At 39.9% G+C, this 24511-nt stretch overlaps 1 protein-coding gene across 2 annotated transcripts in view; it reads right to left on the bottom strand.

Annotated features, from left to right (window-relative positions):
• Positions 1 to 24511, bottom strand: part of CALCRL (calcitonin receptor like receptor) — a 139576-nt gene that overhangs the window by 52225 nt on the left and 62840 nt on the right. For both annotated transcript variants that reach the window (XR_002098640.1, XM_019523065.1), the window contains exons 2-4: positions 4950 to 5040; positions 3144 to 3247; positions 2011 to 2155 (exon numbers count right to left, since the gene is read on the bottom strand). Coding sequence is in view for 1 of the 2 variants with exons in the window: in XM_019523065.1 (XP_019378610.1) it covers positions 2011 to 2155; positions 3144 to 3194 (196 nt within the window). In the remaining variant the exon portion in view is untranslated. The remainder of the gene's footprint in view (positions 1 to 2010; positions 2156 to 3143; positions 3248 to 4949; positions 5041 to 24511) is intronic.

The raw sequence follows: 24511 nt of genomic DNA on the forward strand, positions 1-24511 counted from the left end.
TGTTAAGAACAGCCAAGAACACACAGGAAGCATACAAAGCACAATGAAATACAATGTAAAATGACCCAAGCTAACCTGGGTACCATACTGGCAAGAGTATAACTGTATCAATGTGACACAACGACCAGGCTAATTATTGACTCTGAAAATCTGGGCATGTTAATGCAAGTATATATGCCATAGCAGTACCCACTACCCAACATTAAGACATGCATTTCAGTCCACAAAGCTGAGATTTGCCATTTCTTAGATAGCAATTCAGACTATTAAACCTACCCCATTCAAATCAGTACTGGATCTGAATTTCAAATGAACCAAAATTTGAAGCTGTTTAATTTAATCTATTTGCAAATTTGAGAGCAAAATGCAAATCTCAGCCCCTCTCTAATTTCTAAAGTCCTACCAAATATCATTAAAAGTAATAGACAAACATTAATCAGGCTCCACAGTCCCCACTTCAGATTGTGTGATCTTAATCCCAATAGGCATATGGAAAACTAAATTCAGTGGGAGTTGAGGGCAATTAGGAACAGATTTAAATTAACCTTGTAGATGTCTCCATTTCAGCAGCCCAACACCCATAATATAGGTGCCTCAGAAAGGTGAACCAAAACTGAAGGGGTTAGGTACTTCCTATATACTGGATGTGCCTCCCATTGCACATTTGGTGTATTTGAATACTTTCAAGGCACTGAATGCACCTCCCAGGTGGCTTGTTGCTCAGCAGTACTGGCATATGATTCAGTAATAGAAAAGGCAAGACAGAGAAATGCCCAAATTCCCTCTCCTGCTCAATATCTACACATCAAACTTATGGCTGTGAAGGCAGTACATCCATCATGTCACAATCTAGGGACCACTCAGAAGGCAATACCTTCCAAAATACCTGATAATGTCAGTGGATCAGTATAAAGCACAGGACCACTCAAACATACCAATGAGGGTGATAGTATCCACCACCCTAATAGACTACTGATAAGATTACTTGCTCAGGAAGTAGATGATCAGGGCTATGGCCCCTCCTTCCCCTGAGGCAATTCAACCCCCCATTTGCCATTTCCTAGGAAAGCATCCTAATCACTAAGCTATGGACTGGATTGGCTTAGAACCAAGAATAAAAGAACCATAAGGTCAGAAGCAGAACAATCAAGGAGGACTATGTCTTTGTAAGTTAGTTATTTTGGCTCCTTCCTGGAGAAGAGTCATAGGTTTTCCTCTCTAATGACAGAGTTATTTCTAGATCTTGTAGCTCCATGATGAGGGCACTTTCCTGGGAGGGAGCCATCCTGGGTTCCAGTTTCTTCTGCCAGGTACCTTTTGCAAAGCAGCAAACAAATTATGGCTTAAAAGACCATGCATGATTTTATAAATGGCAAAAAGAAAAACTGATATCATCTATAGTCTTAGATCCTGCTTGCATTTGAAGTTCCTCCAAAATGGGATCAGTAGAAACCAAAGGGCATTCTGTGCTAAATATATTCACTGGCTTCTGTCTGGACAGAAATGGTTTGAATACTTGAAAGATAAAGAATAGTTTCCTTCTTGAAACTAAAAGTTAGAAGATAACCTGTGTGTTTCAACATGTGAACATTTCAAAGTAAGTCCCTATATCACCTGTTTAATATGAAGGTGCTTTCATTTTTTCAAAGACAACTGCCTAAAGGGGTAGAAGAACCCCAAAGAGCTACTACCCTAATGAAGAAACTTTCTTCATTGTCAACTGGAGTGGAGTTGAATCTAGATGTATAATTCTATCTATATGTGTAATTATAGCACTGGAGTCTGTAGGGCAGCAATATTTTGGGTAGTTGAGGTACTATAGTGTCTTTCCACAGCGCTTATTTATTCTTCCTCATTGGCAAGGCAATGATAATTTGTTTAAAAGCAGCATCAACAGAATTAAAAAAACATGTTGCAAATTCAAAATTTTGCTACCAAGAAAGAAAGATGACTTTTAGTCTTCTAATGAATGCAGTTCAAAACGTTCTGCTTCAAAGAAATATCCTTTACCTTCTTTTCTATGAATGGGATCTTGCATGATTTTCTGATAGCATTCATACTGTGCTGTCATAATCTTATTCCGGGTAACACTCAGCTGACCAATGTCTTCTGTATTATTCTGATGTGCCTCAGCTGGTATAGCAGCGGCAAAAAACTAAAAAGAAAAAGGAGGGTTTTATTTGCTTGTTTGTTTTTAAAAGTTATTGTTCTTTTCACAGTACTTTTTGTTTAACTGCTAATCTAAGTCTTTGGTTATTCATGTAAGCATACAGACAGACAATCATTTTGCAAAAACAATTACATAACTTTACTAGAAAAAAGAACAGTATGATCCATTACAAACAACCTGATTTTCCCCCCCTTAATGGTGATATTTTTTAGTGTTGAATCTGAATAAACAGTCCCTGAGGACAGTGCAATTGTCTAATTACAAAAGATTATAATTTACTGTGGAAAAGAATAATATGTAGGGAGAAAAATGAGTCTTTTGCAAAGCTTACTGAAGTAAACGGATATTTTAATATCCACCCCAAAGGCCTTTGAATCAGGCTGAAAAGAATATTGCATTAAGGAGATTTCCCATTTAAAATCACTAAGACTTTTGGATTGTTTTTTATTTAGACACTCATGGTTTCTATATACAAATCAAACCACTGTAAAACACCAAAACAGGGAGGTGAAAAATCTAGGCATCGTTGTGAGAAATTGAGGCTATAGAGGAAATACCATTCTGAGTTTACACAATCACAAAAATAGTCATTTTTAAATGTAAAATACAAAAGGCTTTACTGAATATACTACTTCCCATAAATCAAACTTTCATTTTAAAGATCTTACTATTAGTAAGTCTATTTATTTAAAAATATGAAAGCTCTACTCAAATTGCTACAAATGAGATACTGCCTGGACATACATGTGTACAAGGTCAGAAACTTTTACCACTAAAAAACCCATTACTAGCAAAAGGGACACCTGCCATCAATACAAGCAAAGGGTTTTAAAATCCCATCCCATTACACACAGGCTTTAAAAGATGGATATCATTTTAAAGGGGAGTGTCCTTTTCAGAAATTTGTACAAGAGCTAGACAAGATGTATTGTTTCTGTGTATTAAGCGTACCAGGAAAAGCATTATAACTCACCATAGTAACAGATAAGAGGAGTAGCAAACATATGGTCCAGTTTGTCTCCATCACTAGATCTGATGCAATGTATTTAAATGCTATTGTTCAACAATAAGATCAAGCTGCAGTGGAAGAGTCATAAGAAGAAATGCTTTCACATCATTCAGAATTACAGAACAGCCTGATTTAAAAAAAAATCAGAACAATCAATAGTCCAAATTTTAATCACTTAACATGGGTGCAACTCCTATCAATTATAAGTGGGATATAATCTACAACAAATCACTAGCAGAAAATTCCAGCTGTGTGGCCATGATCACATATCTGTAGCGCTGCTGAATCCTCCAGCTTTGCCTCTGCTTTCTGCTAGGACTGCATTGGGGCATGGAGGGACTTGGTAGAGCTGTGCTATACCAACCTCTCACTGGTGTAGTGTCCTTTAAAGAACCATACATCAGTGGCCAAACTTATGGATATATCTGGTGGTACAAGGACTACAAAATGAGGGAGTTAGAGCTTGTTATCTGATGCCAGCCCCTGCCTTCAGCCAAGCAGCTGTGCTGCAGAAGAGAATTTATCCCATTAGGAAGTACATCATTAAACATTCGGTAAATTCTGGCTAAATTCCAGCATTTCACTATATATGAATCAGTGTGTTAAAATAAAATGTAGTTTGATTTACATTAGAGTGGAAATCATACATTAGAAATTGTTTAATCATGAAATTTGACTCTCTATTTCATTTCTAGAAGGGATTCAACAAATTGTAACCTTAGGTTAAAATTACAACTTTACAAAAATGATGGACTCAACACAGAGGCAAGTAGTGAACTGTGAAATAGTCTCTTGTATCTACTGAGGGTGGAATACTCCCAACTACAGAAGCATTAGATCTCTGTGGAACTCTTGGGATATATTTCCCATAAATATAATAACAAATTCCCATTATCCAACAAGAGGCGGTGGGGGTGGGGGAGCCTTTAAAATGTCTCCCATTATAGTAGACTGTCTGCAGGTGTAAGTGGCATGAAAACAGAATGGACCACCCTGGACACAATAGATCCATTGTGAATACATTTTAAACCATTTTAAAGGACATTCAGTTAATTTAAGAGCCTGCACCATGTCTTGCAATGCCAAATACTGCACGAACAAGTTCTTGTACTCTGAAGGAAAATCTACTCCCCTCCCCAATAGCACAAAATCTCTCAATTGATCCATCTTTGAGAAATCCATCAAAGGAAGCTGAAGGGAGGGATTTGCAAAGACTTGTTCCTCACTATGAGTGCCTGCCCCTTATTTCCTCCCCAACCTGCCCCTACTGCCTTCCCCACCACCTGCCCCCTACTGTTTCTCTCCCTGCTGCAGTGGTGATGGGGACAAATTTAAGACAAGTCTCCAATAATTAGATTCTGCACTTGGAAAATAACTAATTTCTAGATTTCCATGTAAAGAATCTAATTGCTTGGATGATTGTCTTAAATTCAGGGTCACCTTGGATTTGCATAAATACAATCAATCCTCAGACTTATGAAGCATCCTCATGTGAGTACTGAGAAGTTGGTTTCATAAGGTCTTCTACATTTTCTAACATAAATGTATGATTCATATAGAAAGGGGCTTTTTAAATGTAGAGCGGCAATCATATTTTACCTTATTACCATCAAGTTCCATCAATAGTAGTAGTAGCAAACAGTGTTGTAGTACAGAACAATAATAAACTGAGCTCAGTGGTGTGGATAATACTAATGGAGTACTATTTAAACCACATAAATCATTTATTATATATTGAAGAAAGACTGTAATACAGAGCTGATTACTTACATGTAAAGCAGTCTTCAGACTCAAACAACATTTTCCCTTTGTTCATACTCACTCTTGTCTTTGAGATGCTGTCTTACCCAGTAGTCATATCCTACAAGAAAGTGATTGATTGACATTATGTGAACAACCAATCATAAGCTGGCCACAGGGATTATTTCACAAAAAGCCTGTCACACAGAAAAGATTCTTTTAGACATAACAGTTGTGTTAAACAGGTGCTCTGCCTGTCTTATGTATATTTGTACAATGGGGCCCTGGCCTCTCATCTTTACTGTAGTACAAGTAAACAGTCAGAGCCACTTATTTTGTAGGTTGTACAGTCTGTCCAACATAATTATCAGTTTTAAGACAAACCTTAGCTCAGCCCTATTGTGGGTTTAAAGTCACTTACTACTGTGTCTGTTTATACAAAAGATAAATTTGGCCCAACATTTTCTCTGTCTCCCTTTTACTACCAATATGTAGTACTTTAGCACTGCCTGCTAGAACATGACTTCCACTGTGTTGTTTTGAAGACTTAAAATGGGTTGACTAATATGCGTGCAATCCTTTTGAGGTGAATCACAACAATTCTTTGGAATGAAGCGGTATGTGAAAAGGATTGTTGAAAGTAGGTCCTTGAAGTGATTATCCTCTGAGAGAGAGACAAGGAAGGAGCACTGTTGCATTTGTTATTAGATACTGTGTTTGTAAATGTAACATCTAAAATGCATATGATTCTAACTGCTAATAGACATTTTTGACAGTATAGACTGTTCCATTCAGACAGATCAAAACCCTGCTCAACTTTTACAGAAGCCAGAGAAAGTAGTAGTGAACTACTTGGGTAAAAAGCATGAATGGCACGTGCCCCCAGCGGCTGAGGGGGCACAGCTGCATTGGCGGCAGTGGGAGCGCGGCAGTGGGAGCTCGGCGGCAGTAAGCGGGGGAGCTCCTGCAGACGCCATTGGCACTGTTGGCGGCAGGCGGGTGGCTAGTGCCAACCAGGGGTTGGCAACCACCTGCAGATGCCACCAGCAGTGTCGGCAGTGCCTTTTTGCGAGGGGTGCACCTCTATGCCCACATGCACCCCCTACTCATTGCCCCTGGTAAAAAGGGATAACAGATGTCTGTGGTCTTCTACCCAAAAATATGCAGCAGGGTGGCTAGGACTGGTCCATTGTGTGCATAGGGATGGTGAAATGGCCACAAGGGGCATGGCATGGCGAATGCAATAAGGATTTTGCTGGTCTATGTAACCAAACTGGGCTAAGAATTTGAAGCATTTTCCTTACAAGAATCCCTAAATCCTTTCCCTACAACATAGGCTAGATGACAGAGTTAGCATGAAAATCAAATAATGCCCTCAGTTCAAATTGTGTTCTTCCATTTACCTTAAAATTCTTGTATGGTACAAAGAAAGCAGAGTTTGGCTGTTTTGATTCAGGGTCTAAGACCATTTACATAACAGTGTATGTAAACAGCATTAGACATTTTCATAAGAAAGGATCAACATAGGAAAAGATACTGATTGCCTACTAGCCCAGAACCTTAAATAACCCAAATCTTCTTTGCAGCTAGTGGTTTGTAGGCTGCTCATATCAAGTCTTCCAATGTCTAATGCTATGTTTCCAATTATTCTTTGTAGATAAGAGGTAAGATCAAGTTCATAATGCTCTGAATGCTTCCCTCACCAATATCTCCAAAACTTTAAGCTGTATAGCTAGAAAACTCAGAGTCCTCTACTCCAACGTGACCTGGAGTAAGGGACATTCAGTAGTCTGTTGGACTTCAGTACATATTTCTTACAGCATGTCCTGGATTTGTTCACTCAAAATGAATTCTTAACATTGTTAGGAAGACTGAAAAATAGCTTGATGTACTGGATTGGGGGAACTGTTGCTAGAATGGGGTCCTATTAATGATCTGAAAAATATAAATGGAAGCCACAGATGACACTTAGGAAGTGTTGCAAGAGCAAATAATGAAAAATAAATATTTAACTTGGAAAATATAAAGGTTGAGACATTTGAAGACTATAATAGAAAGCAGCAGTTAATAGCAGAAGCTATTTCAACATTATTGTTGAAAGAAGCCTAAGGAACTTGAGTTCTTGCTGGGCATCTTCAAGAGAAGACTGGATAGGCACCTGGCTGGAATCTTATGACCCCTGCCACCCCCAGTGCTCCTTCCTGCCCATGGCAGGGGGTCGGACTAGATGATCTGTCTAGGTCCCTTCTGACTTATTGATTCTATGATTCTATGATTCTATGTCTACACAAAATGCCCTACTATGCAGTAGACTAATTTGCTGCACAGTAAAGTATCACTGTCTACATGTGTGTAGCAATTAGGGTGCAATAAACTAATTTACTGCACCTCTGGATAGTCCTATCAGATACAAGTGGTATCCGGAAGCACAGTAAATTCCTGAACTTAAATGCACACGTAGATGGCAACATTGGAATTAATTTACTCAGACTGACATTGTGCTGGAGTGTATTCAGTTGCATTAATTACATGTGTTGATACCTCCGGCATAATGAAATATAAGTAACTTTAGTTAGTCTAATAAAAGATATTGGATTTACCCAAAAACACCCTTGTCTGCTTATGTTCTTACCAACATGGCTACAACCTATACCACCAAAACATGGATGATATCAATTTTTTTTAGAGTGTATGTAGAATTAATAGCTAGGGACAGACATTAAAAAAGCTGGAGCCTGAATTGATTCAATCTTTGCAGGTTAGTCTAACCTGCATAGTCTGAACCAATAAGGAAGTGAACAGGCATTCACTTTTGACTCTGAATATGTAGCCACATGCCTGCAGTGGCTCAGGTCAGAAGCTGGGGGATGCTAGAGTGAGCCCTTGGCTGGAGGGAAACTAAGCTGGGGGGGACGTGGCCAGGCTTGGACAAGCCTATGTGTGACTGGGGAGGTGTTTAAACCCTCCACCCTGGCCTACAGAGACCCCAACTGGGGTCTGCCTGGAGGGGCAGGGGGAAACAGCCTCTGTCAGGGGTCCCCAGCCCCGCTCCCATCCTTGCTCACTCACTGGCTGGCAGCAGGGCAGACCCCAGTAGCCTGAGGGAAAGGGGAGGTTTAATCCCCTCATTGCAGGGGGGTGGGCAGTGTGAGCACTGACAGGCTTAACTCATGCACCTGGGGCTGCAGCAGCCAGATGCTAGTAGCCTGAGGGAAGGGGTGGGGTTTAATCCCCCCAGTGCAGGTAGCAGCGACGAGGGGGCACCAGCACAGTGTCCTAGGCTGAGTCCCTCCACGGAGTGGCCAGCTGGCTGTGGGGAGGAGGGATGTGACCTGGTTGTAGGGAGGGGGGGAGCCACTCTAAGTATGGAGCCCACTCACTGGTGCCTCTTAGGCTGGGGCAGCCCCAGGGGGAGGGGTTCAGTACCTGCCACCTCCAGCCCCACATGGGCGCCATGGTTTACAAGCAGGCTGCAGTGACTCCCCATCCCCTCCCTAAACTATTGCGGCGAGCACAGGTGAATCATCTGTCACCTGCCACCTGCTCGTGGTGGCACCAGGCACTCAGGGTAGGTTGCTGTGGGCCAGGGTCTTGGGCAGTGGCTGGGACAGGCAATGGACTGTCACAGCCCGGTCCAGGCTGGCCCTGTGGGCCAGGAGTGCAGGTTGGTTTGGCCTGGCTCCGTAGCCCAGGGGCTTAGGCAGCGACTGGCTTGTGGCAGCCCTCTTCAAGCACCCAGTGGCACCGTAAGCAGGCAGTGGGTGACAGATGCCTCACCTCTGCCTGCTGCGATGGTTCCCTCCATCACCAGGAGAGGAAAGGGTGTGCTGCCGTGGCCCAGTCACTGCCTGCTCTCCTGAGCCTCAGGGCCAGGCTGGACTGGGCTGCACTCCTGGGCTGTGGGACAAACTTCTACAGGCCAGGAGTGTGGACAGTGAGACAATGGACCCTATCAGTGCCTATCATTGCCTATCGATGCCTGTGCTGCCCTGCCCGCAATGCGAGGATTAAACCTCCGCTTCCCCTCAGGCTACTGGAGTCTGGCCCTGCCACTGCTTCTGCCACTGGAGCAGTGAGGGGGTTAGGGGACAGGAACACCTGGCAAGGGATGCTGCCCCCTTGCTGGGCAGATCCAGCAGCACTCCAGAGCAGGGTTTCCCATCCCCACCTTTTTCTCAGCCAGCCAGAGCAGTGTTAGTGCTCTGGCTAGGGAAGAGAGGGGTGGGGTCAACCCTGCCTGGCTGGAACAGACAGCCCAACCCAGCCCAGGCCTACAGAGCATGCTTGGATGCTGGAGGACTCTGATTTAACTTAAACTAGGAAGTGGTCTGGGATAGAAGTTTCATAAACCAGTTTGACCCAAATCAGTTAAGTCTGATACTACATTCAACCAGATTTATCTTAAACCAGTCTCAGCCCTTTTTAAACTGGTTTATGTGCACTGAATTTATATTCTGTTACAGACTTAAACCAGTTTCTGATGACTTAAACTGGTTTGTGTGTAAGGTCTGCCCCTAGCCAATGAGGCCCTGCAGATAATGTAAGATTCATAGACTGTAAGGCTGGAAGGCTGGGAAATCAAATACTTTTTGATTTCCCATCAAATATGTATTTTTTCAACAATATATGAGTTTTCAAACAAATACTTTCTCACAAAAGTATCATGTTGTCAAAAATGTTGATTTTTAGTAAAAATTAAAAGTGAATGTTTAGAAACAAAAATATGCATGTTGTGCATGTATACATGTTGCCCAGCAATTAGTATTTTGAAACTGAAATGCTGCAATATTGGTGCATGGGAGTCAGAATTGGTTGCCCCATACTCGTACCTGCTTTTATCCTATCGGCCAGGCCCTTCCAGCTGGAGATCTATTGTAACCTTGTGACTGTCTTGACATACTACTTTTCCCCAAGAGTGAAGAATAGATGTATTGCAGAAAGTGAATTCCAACCAGGAAAGCTATACAGAAGATAATGGGAGCATGAGGAACCCAAAGAGCAATTCCTAGGAAATACTGCAGAGGTATTTCAGAACTTAAGAACTTCCTTTTTGACTAAAATACTGTTTCTGACAAAAACACTGGGTTTGATGTTTGTCAAAAAACATTTTTACTATTAAAATAAACTCCATTTATCACCAATTCTGGTTAGCAACCCCAAAAAATAATATGGAGAGAACATACTTATACTGATGCTATCAAGCTGTGTGTTGGCTGTAATTGACAATTGTATAATGAGAGAGACCAGGTATCATTTGGGAGTTGAAATTAACTTCAGTATATTAAAAATAAGCCCAGTAAAAATGCAGCTTTATAGAAGATAGTATATGCTCACACTATGAGCCCTTTCAGGCTATCCCATGCTGGAGGGAGATTCAGTAAGTTAGCCACTGATTATTGACTTACACATTAGAGATGGAATACTGTATTTACTTGATTATTACAAAGTTTTTTCCGCTCACTTAACATGGGAAAAAAGACCCTTGTCTTACAATCAAACATGAGGAAGTGTGTGCGGGGCGGGGGGGAGGGAGAGCAGGAGGGCAAGCAGCTGTGGTGGCTCTGGCCCAAACCTGGGGTTGGAGCTAGAGGTGGAGCTGGAGCTGCAGCCACAACCACAGCTGCTTCCTGTCCCCCCTACCCCCACTGCCTCTATACACTCACCTCCCCCCTGCCCTTCTCCATTTCTCCCACTCTGTTGCACTTCTCCTTACCCTTGCTCCGTGCCAGCAAGCTCTGTCCTCACTGCAGCCTGGATCATGTGCTCTAGCCCAGCCTCATAGCAGCAGTGCTGGGTGCCAGCTCCATGCTGCTGCTATGGGGCCAGGCTGGAGCTGTGCTCCATGCCCCAGGCTACAGTAGGGATGGAGCCAGGTGATACAGAGCAAAGGTAAGGGGGTGGGCAGGCAGGGGGAAGGTGAGGCAGGGACCTGAGGCTGAAAAAGACAGAAGCAGCATGGAGAGGACTTGATGGGGGAACAGGCAAAGGGGGAATCAAGGCAAAATGAGGGTGCAGGGGTGGGAGGAGGTGCAATGGGGGACAAGTGTGTGGGGGGGCAAGTGGCAAGCTGACAGCCTCTCTCACTGCCTCTACCCCACTGCCTCCACCTTGCCTGTTCCCCACCACCCCTCCATTGCCTGCCCCATTACTGCCCCCATGCAATGATGTAATGAAATTTCAACAGTAGATTAGTTAATCAAATATCACACTTGTATCTTATTTTTACTGAATATCAGATAACTTACATATCACATGAACTGCCTGTTTTTCTCTTTACTGTGTGCCTCATTGATAGCAGAGGCATCTATTGCAGAAAGTTGTGTGGCAACTGTAGGTTAAATGTGGCCAAAAAAAATGCTCATATAGCTTTAACAGATGCTTCCATTTCTTTCTCCCCAGTTTTCTCTGTACAGACATCTTGCCTGCACCATCAGCTGCTTCTGCTTTTACTTTTTCCCCTTCCTCCAAAGAATAAATTTAATCCTGGTTGAACTCTAGAAACTAATCATTTTAATGCCAAAAAAGATAAAAACATACTTTATATTTAAAACCCCCCCTCTGGACTTGAACATCTATCCTTTTGCCCTACTTGGTAAAAAAAAAAAAAAAAAAAATATATATATATATATAAGCTTTTCTCTATAAGTTATTATTTAAGGCTTAAGCCTTTATGTATGTAACAATGGAGGCATCTACACAAGATGCTAAAAGCACAGCAGACTAATTCTACTGCATATTAGCATGTCACAGCAAAAGCCATACTAATGCACTAATGCTCAATAGAATTAGTCTACTATGCATTAGCGTCATATAAAAGGCATGCCAGCGCTACTGCACAGTAGCACTGATTATGGCACATTAAGTTTAGTACCTGGTATAATAGGTACTAAACTTAATGCGCCATAAGTCTGGTGCATTAATGCATGTGTAGACATGCCCATTGTATATCTTGGGGCAAAGCCTTATTTGTGTAGGCATACTTAACACAGTCACAGAACTCTTACAGTGGGTGTATACCATGTAGCAATATTTGATTAGATTGTACAAGAGATTTTCCAGAAAAAAATGACAAGCTTCAATTTGCTTTCCGAGTCATTTAAAAATGTGTAATAGTGTACTTACAGTTTTAGGAACAGATATCTACCTAAACCTCACTGGTTGAAAAATTGGAGTAACTATTTTATGTCAATAGAGTCTCTCTCAATTATCTTTCTTGGTTTTAAATCAGTTGAAATAACCCCCCAAATTACAGTTTTTACAAGACATTTATATTTCTGGTTACTTTTGAACCAGAATGCTCAGGGCAATCTACATGTGGGGATCCTAGATGCACTGTCTAGCTGTACTGTCTACAGACTATACTGGGGAAAATCAAAAATAAATCACAATAATGTTTACTTTTTAATTTTTGGAGTCAGACTTATAGCAAATTAGAGAGACAAAGTTGCAGTCTTCCAAAGAGTTAGGAGTATAGGACTCAAAACTTTTAAACCCCCAGGCAAAGATTTTGTTTGGTTCAGCCCAACATGAGGACAAGCTGGAAGTTATCCAGACTTTTCATTAACTTGAATCTCCTGCAAGCATGTTGGCAAAGTAAGAGGAACTCTCAGACTAAAATAATGGTACAAATGGAACAGCAGAGAGAGCCTCTTCCTGTGCCACGTTGACCACCTGCAAGCCCCATTGACTTCTGAAGGAGAACTCTCCACCTTACAAGAGCAGATCCATTTTAACTCTTAATTAACCAGCTTGATTAATATGGTACTGCATATTTTACAGATTAATTTGCAAAACTAAAAGTAGATTGCAAAGTATCCAACTCTGCTGAAGGCCCATGTAGTATAATTTGAAAGTGCTCATAATCTGATACATTTCTTTTCAGTTTGTGAGGAATGGTCTCGTAGGATTTCAACCAATTTTAATAGAACTAACTGTTCAACTACATGGGATTACCCAACCGTTAGCTTTTATTCAGACCTCTCACAGTGAGACCTCTTACAACCAGTTGGAGCTAGTTAATAATTAACGTGTTAGATATGAGAAGCATAATTTCAGACCATCAGAATTCACTTTGCAGCAATGCCATTGAATAAATCACAGTCAATAGCACTTCGAGAATACCCACACAGGTGAGGGAGAAATTTAGAAATGTTTTACCAGCAGCATTGTACAGACATATTTGCAAACTGCAAAACATTTTTACAGCACTTGAGCTATGAAACAGTGCTAACTCCTCATCAACCATGTTATAGCAAAGGCTGCTTTCCAGGATGCTTTCCATTGGATAAAGGTGTGTTATTTTATGTGGCATGTTGAATATTTCTATGGGCTGAATTAATGTTTTGCTTGAATTAATTAGAGCCATATATTGTTTTAGATAATTCAGGTAAAACAACTACTAGACATAGCTTAACTTACCATACGAGGCCAAATTGTCACTTGTGTGTCAATGATGACTCTGACAGCACTGCTTCATGTAAGGAGTATTTGGCTCACTCACTGTAGTTGCCTTTTCTAACACACAATAAATATAATCTCTTAAATTTATGTGTAGTAGAAAAAGGACTAATTAAACCACATAGAGCATCTTTGTGAAATATTAGTGTTTAGGAAGTCATTAGGTATAATTAAGGCAGCTCCTGCTATTAGAGCAAATGTTATTGGTGGCAAGTGTGATCAAAGAGCAACTCCCAACATATTACAAAGGAGACAACTGTGCAGAATGTGTTATGGATTACAAAGGGGACAGAATCAAATCCTGGACCCTGGATTACAAGTAAGGGTTTTTCCTATTAGATCAAGTTCAATTTGATAGAACAACAGTGCTGGGGAAACGCATGCAACATCTATTCAACAGCTGCAGAACAATTATAGGAAATATTCAAAGCTACCTGCATTTCTGTTGCTGTTTCACCCACTGAACCCCTACAACTTTCCCCAGGTGTTCTAAGTATTCATGGAATGGCTGCAGCGTGAAGGCTAATCAGAGGGATTAGAGAGGAAATGGGGAGAAATATGACATCACGGTAACTCACATTTATTGTTGCTAAAATTTACAACAACTTTTTAATACACCAACTGGACTTTTAGCCCAGCATGAAATGGTACCTTCTGCCACTTTTTCTGCGTGATCTTGAAAGGAAAGATGTGGTTGAAGACATATTCAAGAGAACTAAAGTGGTATAGTTCAAAGAACTCAGTTAATGGTTCACAACAAGGGTGCAATGAGACCCTCTCAGGGGTGATGCAACGCAAGACATGGCTGTGGTGGAGGTCAGGTAAAACTGCCCTGAGAACTCTTGCATTAGGGCTCTCTGATAAGCAGCGTTACCAAGCCTTGCAAGAAAAAAAATAGTGAGACTACCTTTAAAAACAAGTCCAAAACATACCCAATCCATTTCAAGAGAATGATGTAGGGGTGCTTATCAACCCACAACTCTCAAAAAATTAAAGCAACTTTAAAAAAAAAACAAGCCCAATTCCACCTTATAAGTGGACTTGGCAACGCTGCTGCTCTGCAGCCAAAAGCAGGCTGGAGAGCAACACTGGGCTGTAGCTGTTTCTTGTCCAGCCCCCTCTCCTTTCCTTTTAGAAATAGAAGCAGGTGGGACAGTTCCACCTGTCATGTGAACCTCTGTTTCTGGAAGATGCTGTACAGAGTGAGACTGGAAAGGGCTGAAGCACAAGCTTGGTCTCCTGCCTGTGCATATGTTGTTGTCTTTCCCGGTCTTGCTATGCAGCAAGCATGTGGAGCACTCTTATCTGGATGTAGCATCACCTGTTGCGAAGCTCTAAGGTAAATTAAGCACAGTGTGTTTCTCAACTGAGGATGCCACCACATTCAAAAAAAGTTGTGGAATGGTGCCCAGACTGAAAATATTGAGAACCACTGATTTAGACTCTCTGCACTGAAACATTTTTTACCACTTAAAAATAAAGTGGTTTTCCAGGAGACTTGTATTGATTACAGGATAGCTGATGGATAATATTGTAATACACTGAATTACTGCCATGCACTTTTCCCTGTTAAAAACCTTTGGCTGCCACCCAGTTAAATTTAGTTTCCCAAACCCAACAGATAATGCAAGAAGTAACCAATAATGGCCTTTGCTGTTCACAATAAGATTGAGGCTAGGGGACATTATACATAAGTGATCAGAAACCAGTTCAAAACTGTAACACAACAGAAGTTCAGCACATAAACCACTTTCAAAATGGCTGAAACCATTGTAAGATAGACTTGGATGGATGTAGTATCAGACTTAACTGATTTAGGTTTAATGGTATTATGGAACTTCTCTCCCAGATCCTCTACAAATTCAAGTTAATTCACATCCCAGGATGCTTTGCACCTCCCCCCACAAGTCCCACCTTGCTGTGTGGGTGGGCTAGCTTTGGCCCAACCTGTCTGCTCCAGCCAAGCAGGGAGGTGTATTTTAGTACCCCAGAGCTTCTGGCTTGGGCCACTGTAGGCATGTGGCTGCATTTCTGAAATCAAAAGTGAATTTCTGTTTACTTGCTTATTGGTCCAACCTACGTAGCTTGGACTAACCTGCAGAGATTCAATCAATTCACCCTTGGGCTTTTCAGCCATCTGTCCTTAACCTAAAAATCCTGAAGAGCTATCACAGGATAGTTGATAGTACTACTTTTTTTCTGGGTCATATACAGTCACTTCCTCTCTCTACAAATGTATACTTTGTATTCATCTCAAAAGCTCTGCAAGTCATTCTGAGGAGAAGCCACAGGCCTGACTGCCTCCTCCAGTCTAAAAACATACAAGGCAACTTCAGACATGGAAGTAATAGGGACAGTATTGTTGCCTTCGTGAACACTAGACTATACTGCTTACCCACAAATCTGTGGATCCTTCAACATCAGTGGGAGGTCAGGGGCAACATGTCCTCATGGCTCTAGTCCACTGCAACATATCTGTCTCTAATGACACTACGCTGACAGGGCTTCCATAGAGGCCAGACATCTAGTGCATATGTTGGAGCCAAAAGTAAAGAAGAGTGGATGTCTGAGGCATGACTGGTGGTGGTACTAAGCGTGGAAAGGAACTTGTGATAAAGGGATAATGTGTTTTCTCTTCTGCTCCATCCTCTCCGTGCCCCTCTGTCTATCCAGTGCCTTTCATTAGAATGAACCCCACATAAGTGTTAAGTTTTCCATTTAATTTGAAAGAACCAGGGGTTACATATAGAAGGGGACAGGATACTCAGGATCACCTACACATAGGCTAGGAACAGAAGTTACACATAAACCAGTTTAAGTGATCAGAAACTGATATAAACCTGTAACAGAACAGAAGTTTAGTACACATAAACCAGTTACAAAATGGCTGAAACTGGTTTAAGATAAAGCTGGGTGAATGCAGCATCAGACTTAACTGGTGAAGGTCAAACCAGTTTATGAAACTTCTGTCCCAGACCCCTTCCTGGTTCAAGTTAAATCAGCGTCCCTCCAGCATCCCAGCATTTTGCAGCCCTGGGCTGGGCTGTTGGCTCCAGAGAGCAGAGCTGGTCCTGCCCCTCAGCTCCCTAGCTGGAGCAGACACCACTGGCTCACTGCCCCGCCCCCCAGACAAACCCCTTCTGGAGTCTGAGGCCAGGGAGAGTGGTTAAACTTCTCTTCCCCTGAGTGTGGAGCTGCTCTGCCCTGCTCGCTTAGTGCTGGCTGCAACTGTGAACTACAAATCTCAGAGGCACCTGGGAGCAGGAAGAGGAAGTGATGAGAAACTCTGCAGAGTCCTGCCGCTGTGATTGTGGACTGAAAATCCCTGAGAACTCAGGGACAGCAGGAAGAGGAAGTGGATACACAGCCCATGGCTGGTTACGTGCTAGACAGCCATGCTCTTGTGTCCCCTAACTTCTGACTTAAGCCACTGCAGGCATGTGGATGCATTTCCTGAATCAAAAGTGAATAGCTGTTCATTTACTTATTGGTTCAATTTTTGCAGCTTAAACTAACCTGCCAAGACTGAATTAATTCAGCCTTGGGCTTTTTGACTGTCTGTACTTAGGCATGGGGACCATCCAATTGTATTGTTGGCAGAACAGCTACTGGTACAAGAAAAAATAGCTGGGAATAATGTTTATTTCTTTATTTTAGAAACAAAGTTACTCAGAACAAACTGAAAAGTTACACTCTTCCAGAACCACTTCACAACATATTGTCAATTGTAATGTGTTTCCTATTCAGAGCTCTAGCTATTTTTCCTCCTCAAGAGAAGCAGTCACAACAGTATGGCTTTATACGAGCGCACTCATTTCTATCTTAAATGCCATGGCACAAACTGGTAGAATTTATAAAATAATCTTTATGGGGAGAGCTGGTACCAGATCCTTGTGGACTGTGACAAAATGCAAGAAAATACTGTTAGGACTCTAAGCACTAATTACATTTTAAAACAACATCTCTGGGTGGCCTGGATGGGTCATTTTTAATGAGTCACAAATGACTTTTGTATAAAACACACTATTTTTTGTTCTATGTTACAGTTATGACATAGCTCTATTACTATTTACTCTGGTTTAAAAAAAAGCATAACTAAAAACAGCCATGATCCTGAATTCAATAGCTGCTAAGAAGTATGTGTACATCAGATAAAGACAGGGTCCAACTTAATCACTTGACCTAGGTCTAAAAATGTGTGTGGCTAGATTTCTTTATTTCTGGGAATCCTAGTGTAAAAACAATAGATTTTAAATTATGTTTTTGCATTTCTAATTGACCACTCTTTGTTTATCATTTTGCTTGTAACTTTTTGAACCAACTACTCTCTACTTAAAAAGTATTTTCATACTGTACTTTATGAAGCAAAACTCATTATTAATTATTTATTGACACTAATAAATGTTACATTAGGCATTAAAAATACATTATCCATTGCAAAGAAATTGCATGGGAAGATGTTCCTGACTGTTTTGAATGGTGATTTAGAGAGGACTGCTACTGCAGGACATAACGTTCTCTTTTTAAAAGATGGCAAAGCCATTTAATGGTGCTAACCTTTGCAGGGATCTATTATCAACCCGAATGTATGTTTTTTCCTGTTTTAAAAACATGTTCTCAATAGACATTGAAAATAACTTTCTTTCCTGTGAAACCTTTGTGCCAAGAGCTTTATTTCTGGTTCTGCACACCACCTAAAACAAAAATTTGTTAAAAAAAGAAATGCACTGTTACACTTACTGTTTTAAGTAGCATTAAAGTAAAATTTCCAAGTAATCTTGCACCCCCTTCCTCCCCAATGAAAATGAGTCAGCTTTAGCAGTCAGAATATCCTGAATAACACAAGTGGCAGCTTTCCAAATGGTCACCATTTTGATATTAGGCCATCATATTAAAAAGGTCTGTCAATGAAAGATATTTGTTCCAAACAAGAACACATTTGAAGTGCTCTCTTAAAAATGAACCAAGTTACTAAACTGAGGCATCAGTAAAAAGAAAAGATTTTATTGTTTTCAACAAGTGAGAATAGTTATTATTTATATTTTAATAACACATTTAAAATTAATTGTAAATTATGCCTTGCATTTCTACAAAATGCTGTATCTGAGATCTTAAAGATCTTTCCAGGTATTAATGAAAGCCACTTCAGAATATGATAGGCTAATAGTAATATTCTTGTTTTGCAGAAGGGGAAGTCACTTTCTTGAAAACACTATGCATAACAGCCAGTGGTATGCACTATCAACATATCCCTAAAATTGGTCCCAGAGGTTTTTTCACTGCTCCATCACTGTATCCAAGCCAGCATTTACCATGCCTAGAAAGCTAAAATCCTAATCCTTACAATACAGCAATACAGCCATATAGTTCACTATCCTTACTAAACTGTCCTGTTAATCTTTTTTTAAAAATGAACAGGTGCTATCTACAGACTATCACAATGCTTCAGCAGCTTTTCCTACCAGGCGGCTGTTTAACCTAAGCTATGGTATGAATTAAAACAATTCATTATTTAAAACTTTAACAGTGGGAGCCTATCCTTTTACAGTACAGATTTTTTATGCTTTGTCAGTGGACCCTGATCACAGTGGCTGGTTTGCCTCCTTGTTCTCAGCTGTTAAATAACACTAGGCACATCTACACATGCACTTTAAAGCAAGTAGCCTATTTTACTGTGCATTGAAGCGTTGAGTAAAACCCAGGCTAATATGCTAATGCACAGTAAAATTAGGCTACTGCGCATTAAGCATCATTTTAAAAAGTATGTACTTTCACTACTGTGAATTAGGGTAGCCTAATGTGCATTTATTTAGTACCTCACATTGGAGGTACTAAATTTAATGCCCATTAGGAGAAGCTCATTAATGAATGTGTAGACGTGCCCACTGAGAACACTGAAACGATGAATAACCTAATTTGGCTGTTTCTTGGAAGCACCTGCTGTAGTTGCCACAGGGATGTTTTGGGATGGGAATGGGTTCACATTGTTTTGAATTGAAGGGATTATCAATAAAAATCAATGACATGTAATCCAAGCCATGAAAAAAATGAGTTTCCTTACTGTTTCCCCATTAGGAATAGTTAATGCATCATTGCCTCCTACATCCTTGTTAGTCCACCACGTATTCAAAAAAAAATAAGATTACAATTGAAATTAGAGCACAACAGTTCATAAACATCCATAGAAAATCTTGGTGCTACTGAGATGCTGCCAAACACTAGACTTCAGAGGGATGTATTACTAATGTGACCTCAGTCTAGACCAATTTCATACTGAAGCAGAAACAACTGCAGATGTGAGCAAGTTACTGGAGTTACTGAATCCTCTTGCCAGTATCTAGCTGTGAATGCTGCATCTCAGCTGTGTATTCAGGATAGTGAACATCTGAAGGATGTTAGAATCTGTTTCTGAAATGTTTCCAGTCTCTCAATATCTTATAAAATTTCTATTTTAAAAATAATTTGTCTTGTGCACTGACAGAATCTGCAGTGGATGGTACTGTCTTCCCATGATTGGTGCTATAATGCACATAAGCATTAGCTTATGGGCCATGGAAGACCACAGAACTAAGAGGATTCAAACGTGGCTTAAGGCCACTTTAAACCCTATTCCTTCACTTGCAAGTTCTGGAAAACATGGCTTGGAGGAAAGGCACAGAAACTCACCCAAAGACTTGAACTTTCTGGCTTAAACCACAAAACAGGAAAAATATCCTCTGTTATATACTAGCACTTTTAAACATAGAAAATAAATGAAGAGTACTTTCCCTTTCAATCTTTATTGTTCTGAATTAAAACAATTGGTATACACCAACACGTTGATAAGCAAAATTAAACAACACTCTCATAGATACCTTTGGTCAACTGTTTGATTTTTTCCAGAGGCTTCAAGCCCAGGGAGAAAATTGTGCTCCCAGGGCTGCAGGGAGAAAATTGTGCTCTCTTTCTGACCCTTCTTTGTTGGTGTTTTTTATTTGAATGACTCTATTCAATGCTGTTTACTAAATGATGACTGAAAAAAGATCCAAAGGTTTTTTGAGAAGATGTTTACAGCAGGAAGTCATTTTCTCAACTGGCCTCGTTTAAAAAGTTTTGTTTTTGCTCCATTCACACATGCTAACGTTACATGAACAATATTACCATAGTGCAAGGTTTTTTCTCAAGGTCAAAAGCAAGGCAGTGGAAATGGAAGTCTTTGTTAACCAAAATGCATTAGCCCCTTTGTTGTTTTAGGTTTGTCTGCCTTTCTCCAAGACTCTTAATGAGATGGGTTTTCTTCCCATTTGGCTAGAAATCTTTTACTAGGAAACCCAAAGGATTTGGATCAGAATTCCCCCTAAATCACCACTGTGTTTCAGAAACATTTAGATGTTTAAAAAAATTAAAACCTCAGCAAACAATGAACCTAGTGTAGCTTGGGTAACTGGGAAACCAGCCTTGGGAGCTAACTTTGAGTGGGCACAGATAGAGTGGCCATACAGGTGCCGCTTCCCCAGTCACTGACCAGAAGCATGTTATACCTCTGCAATAAACTAAGGTCCCAATCCCCTACAATCTAAGGATTTAATTCTTATTTACAGGAAGGCTATGTTGCACCACTTTGGGAAAAGAACCTTAATATTTGTTATAAATTATATAAACACCAGCCATTCTCAGATTGCCGTAATGCACCTTTGTATACATTTGAATCAAGACCTTAGTTCTAATGCTCAGTTTTTGTCCTTTGGCTTCAAAGCAACAAACAAGCAAGCAAAGGTAAGTACATGTGCAAATACCCACAGCATCATACTTTTTCTTTTGTTTCTTTTCTAAATTTACACAGGCTCCTGAACTTCCTGCTTTCATATAAGAAGTGTAAGAACCAAAATACCCACAGAGAAGTTCTGGACTGGCTGGAAATGAACTTCCAGAAATTTTGGCAATGACGTCTGTTCTCACAAGAGATTTCTGACTGACTTACTATTTCAAAGAAGTTCAAATGAGTTCAGAGAAGCTTTAAATAGGAGCAATTCTGTAGCTTACTTGAACTAAAATGAACCTCCAACTACTTCAAAGGCTTTCCCAGTTTAGCCTAAGAAGCCATAATTCTAAATATTTCCTTAATAATTTTTAAATGTCACATCTCATGAACATTATCTAGTAACCTGAAAAGGCAAGATCCAGTAGATGTTCCTTACATATGAATTTTTAACTAAATTGTGTTTTTTAATAGACAAAAATCAGCAGTTTGGAATCCCTGGACTTTTGAATGTCATAACTTAAACCTGGCAGAATGGTGAGGTCTCTTATTTACTTTCCTAGTAACATCTTTTAAAAATGCACGAAAACTGCAGAGAAACTATGTAACATACAATAAGATGCTGGGTTAGAAGTCCCCTTGTTTTCATTTCAAGTTTGCCACACTCTTTCCTCTTTATCCTTTTATTCTCTCACCTATAGCAAGGACCATTATTAAAAGCTATGGATTCAGAAAGGCATAAATTAAATTATATTTAACAATTAATTTGCATGTATAATGATTTATATAATTTATATGTATATATTACATGCTTTATATGTATAAATTAAATTAATTTAGAGATATTTTTTCTGGGTCACTGGGACCAATTTTAACAATTTTTGGCTTTTAACTTTTGATCAGCACAGAGATTCCTATATGATATGTATATTGTACCAAAGCATTGTCTCCTGAATGCTATAGGTATAGCTATAAGTTCCTAGGCAACTGTGAGAACTGCACTGGAAAATGTTGACAGCTGCAATGCAAAAGACAGGTATTAGTATAAATTTCCATTTGTCTTTATTTTGTTAATCCAATCAATCACGGTATGTTGACATTATAAAATTAAACATCATTTAAATATATAAGAAAGTTTATATGTGTTCCTTAGAAAGGGTACAAGACAAGAAACACTGTTAATATTATCTTCATTAAATGTTACTGGGATCTTTTGAACCTAGGGTACAAAATAAACAGGAAGTAAAAAATGTACAGTATTTTATAGTAGTTATTTTATCAATTAATTGGAATCACATTTTACATCTTTTTGGACATAACATTGATGTAAGATTTCCTTAAAAAATATTTCTGAGCATAAAGCAACGCTTACATTGATTTGGAGGTTAGGTGGGAAGAGTTACTATGGGGTAAATTAGTCCATAATTGTCTCCTGCATGATTTCTTGCACCTTCCTTTGAAAAACCACATACGGTTTCTGTATAGAAACAGAAATAGATCGGCTCTAATCTTGATGTGTGATATGGAAATACCTATGACCTTATATTTTACATTCGTGTGTTGTACTTAGGATTATGTTACTATTCCAGACAATGTTAAAAGAATGGACCTGCCCTGTCATTCTGAAAAATGCCATTTGCAGAGACTGCACTCCTGAGATAGCAAAAATACTGGGTGGATATCTATAACATTTTGCAGGCAATCTCAGGTACAGCACATTTGGAGCTACAGGACTGAATTGTTTCAAGAGCATGAAGGGTTAATACTACAAGGTCATGATCATAATTGAATTACAACACTCTTTTGCATGACTTGCAATATTGCAAGTTTCAGTTTTCCATTGCATTTTACCCACTTCATTTTATAGTAACACTTAGGAAGCACTTCATAGCATACTGTCACAAAAAATAAGTCTTTCCAAAAAGCACAAATTTTATAGACTGTGCCAGCTGTAATCTGTAGGAAACAGTCTGAAAGTTTCCATGAATTCAATTAAAGATCATATGCTTAGGGTGTGGCCGTGGGAAAGACTAGTGTATTTAACACATGTTCCCTAAAGCCCAATTAGCACTCCTTTAACTACAAGCAGACTTTTCCATATCCTTCTCCACAAGTCCACCCTATTTCACCTGAATGTAAAACAAACTACAAATATTAACACACCCACTTTATTAATGCTTCAGACACAAATATGAGAACTCTAAAGCCTTGAAAATGCATGCTGTCACTTGGATAAGAGATACTGTAAATGGAAATATGAAACATAAAGCTAAAAGGATAATATGAAGACATGAAGGCCATTATAGTAACCACAGTGCAGATCAATGGTAGACTTCAGGATCCAGATACATGTCCAGAATATTATGGATAAATACAGCTTATACTTCCATTTTCATATATAATTTCCTCCTAAAACTTAAAAAAACAAACAAAGAAACAGAAGCACAGGCAAGGCAAGGAAATTTTCCACACAGAATGGTTAAAGTTCAGTAAACTACAAGCCATTGAAAACATTAGTGAAAAACATTATATAATAAACATGATATAATTTTAATACATATGTGTCTAAACACACATACACACAACACATGGGAACATGTCCTGTGTTTCTCCTTTTGCTGGTTATTCTACAAGATTTTCTTCATGTATTCCTTTGTTTGACTGCCTTTAACATGTCTAAACTTACCGGAAAGCCATGGTAAATTCTGAAACAATTTCTACCCATAACGGCTAAGTACAGACAGTCAGAAAGCCCAAGGCTGAATCAATTCAATCTTCGCAGGTTAGTTTAAGCATCATAGCTTAAATTGATAAGCAAGTGAACAGCCATTCATTTTGTTTTCCAGAAACGCAGCCACATGCCTGCAGTGGCCCAGGCCAGAAGCCAGGTGACACTAGAGCACACCTCCTTGTTTGGTTGGACCAGGAAGCTTGGGACAAGTTTGGCCCACCCACCCTGTGAGGGCAGGTTTTGTGGGGGAGGTGCAAAGCATCCAGGGATGCTGGGGGACTGTGAGTTAACTTAAATCTGGAGGGGAGAAGTTCAATAAACTGATTTAACCTAAATCAGTTAAGTCTATTACTACACTCATCCAGGTTTATCTTAAACTGGTTTTGGCCATTTTGGATAGGGACAGAAGTTACACATAAACTGGCTTAAGTGATCAGAAACTGGTTTAAACCTGTAACAGAACAGAAGCTCAATGCATATAAACCAGTTTCAAGATAGTTAAAACTGGTTTAAGACAAACTTGGTTGAATAGTGTATCAGACTTAACTTATGGGGCTAGCTTCCCAGATTAAGGACAATAAGAAGTCTTTTTTTAAATACATAGGGGGTAAAAAGAAGGTCCCAGGTAATGTGGGGCCCTTGCAGGATGCGTTGGGAAACTTGGTC

Source organism: Gavialis gangeticus, unplaced genomic scaffold (genome assembly GCF_001723915.1).
Source record: "Gavialis gangeticus isolate Ggan-Ray unplaced genomic scaffold, GavGan_comp1, whole genome shotgun sequence".
NCBI lineage: Eukaryota > Metazoa > Chordata > Crocodylia > Gavialidae > Gavialis > Gavialis gangeticus.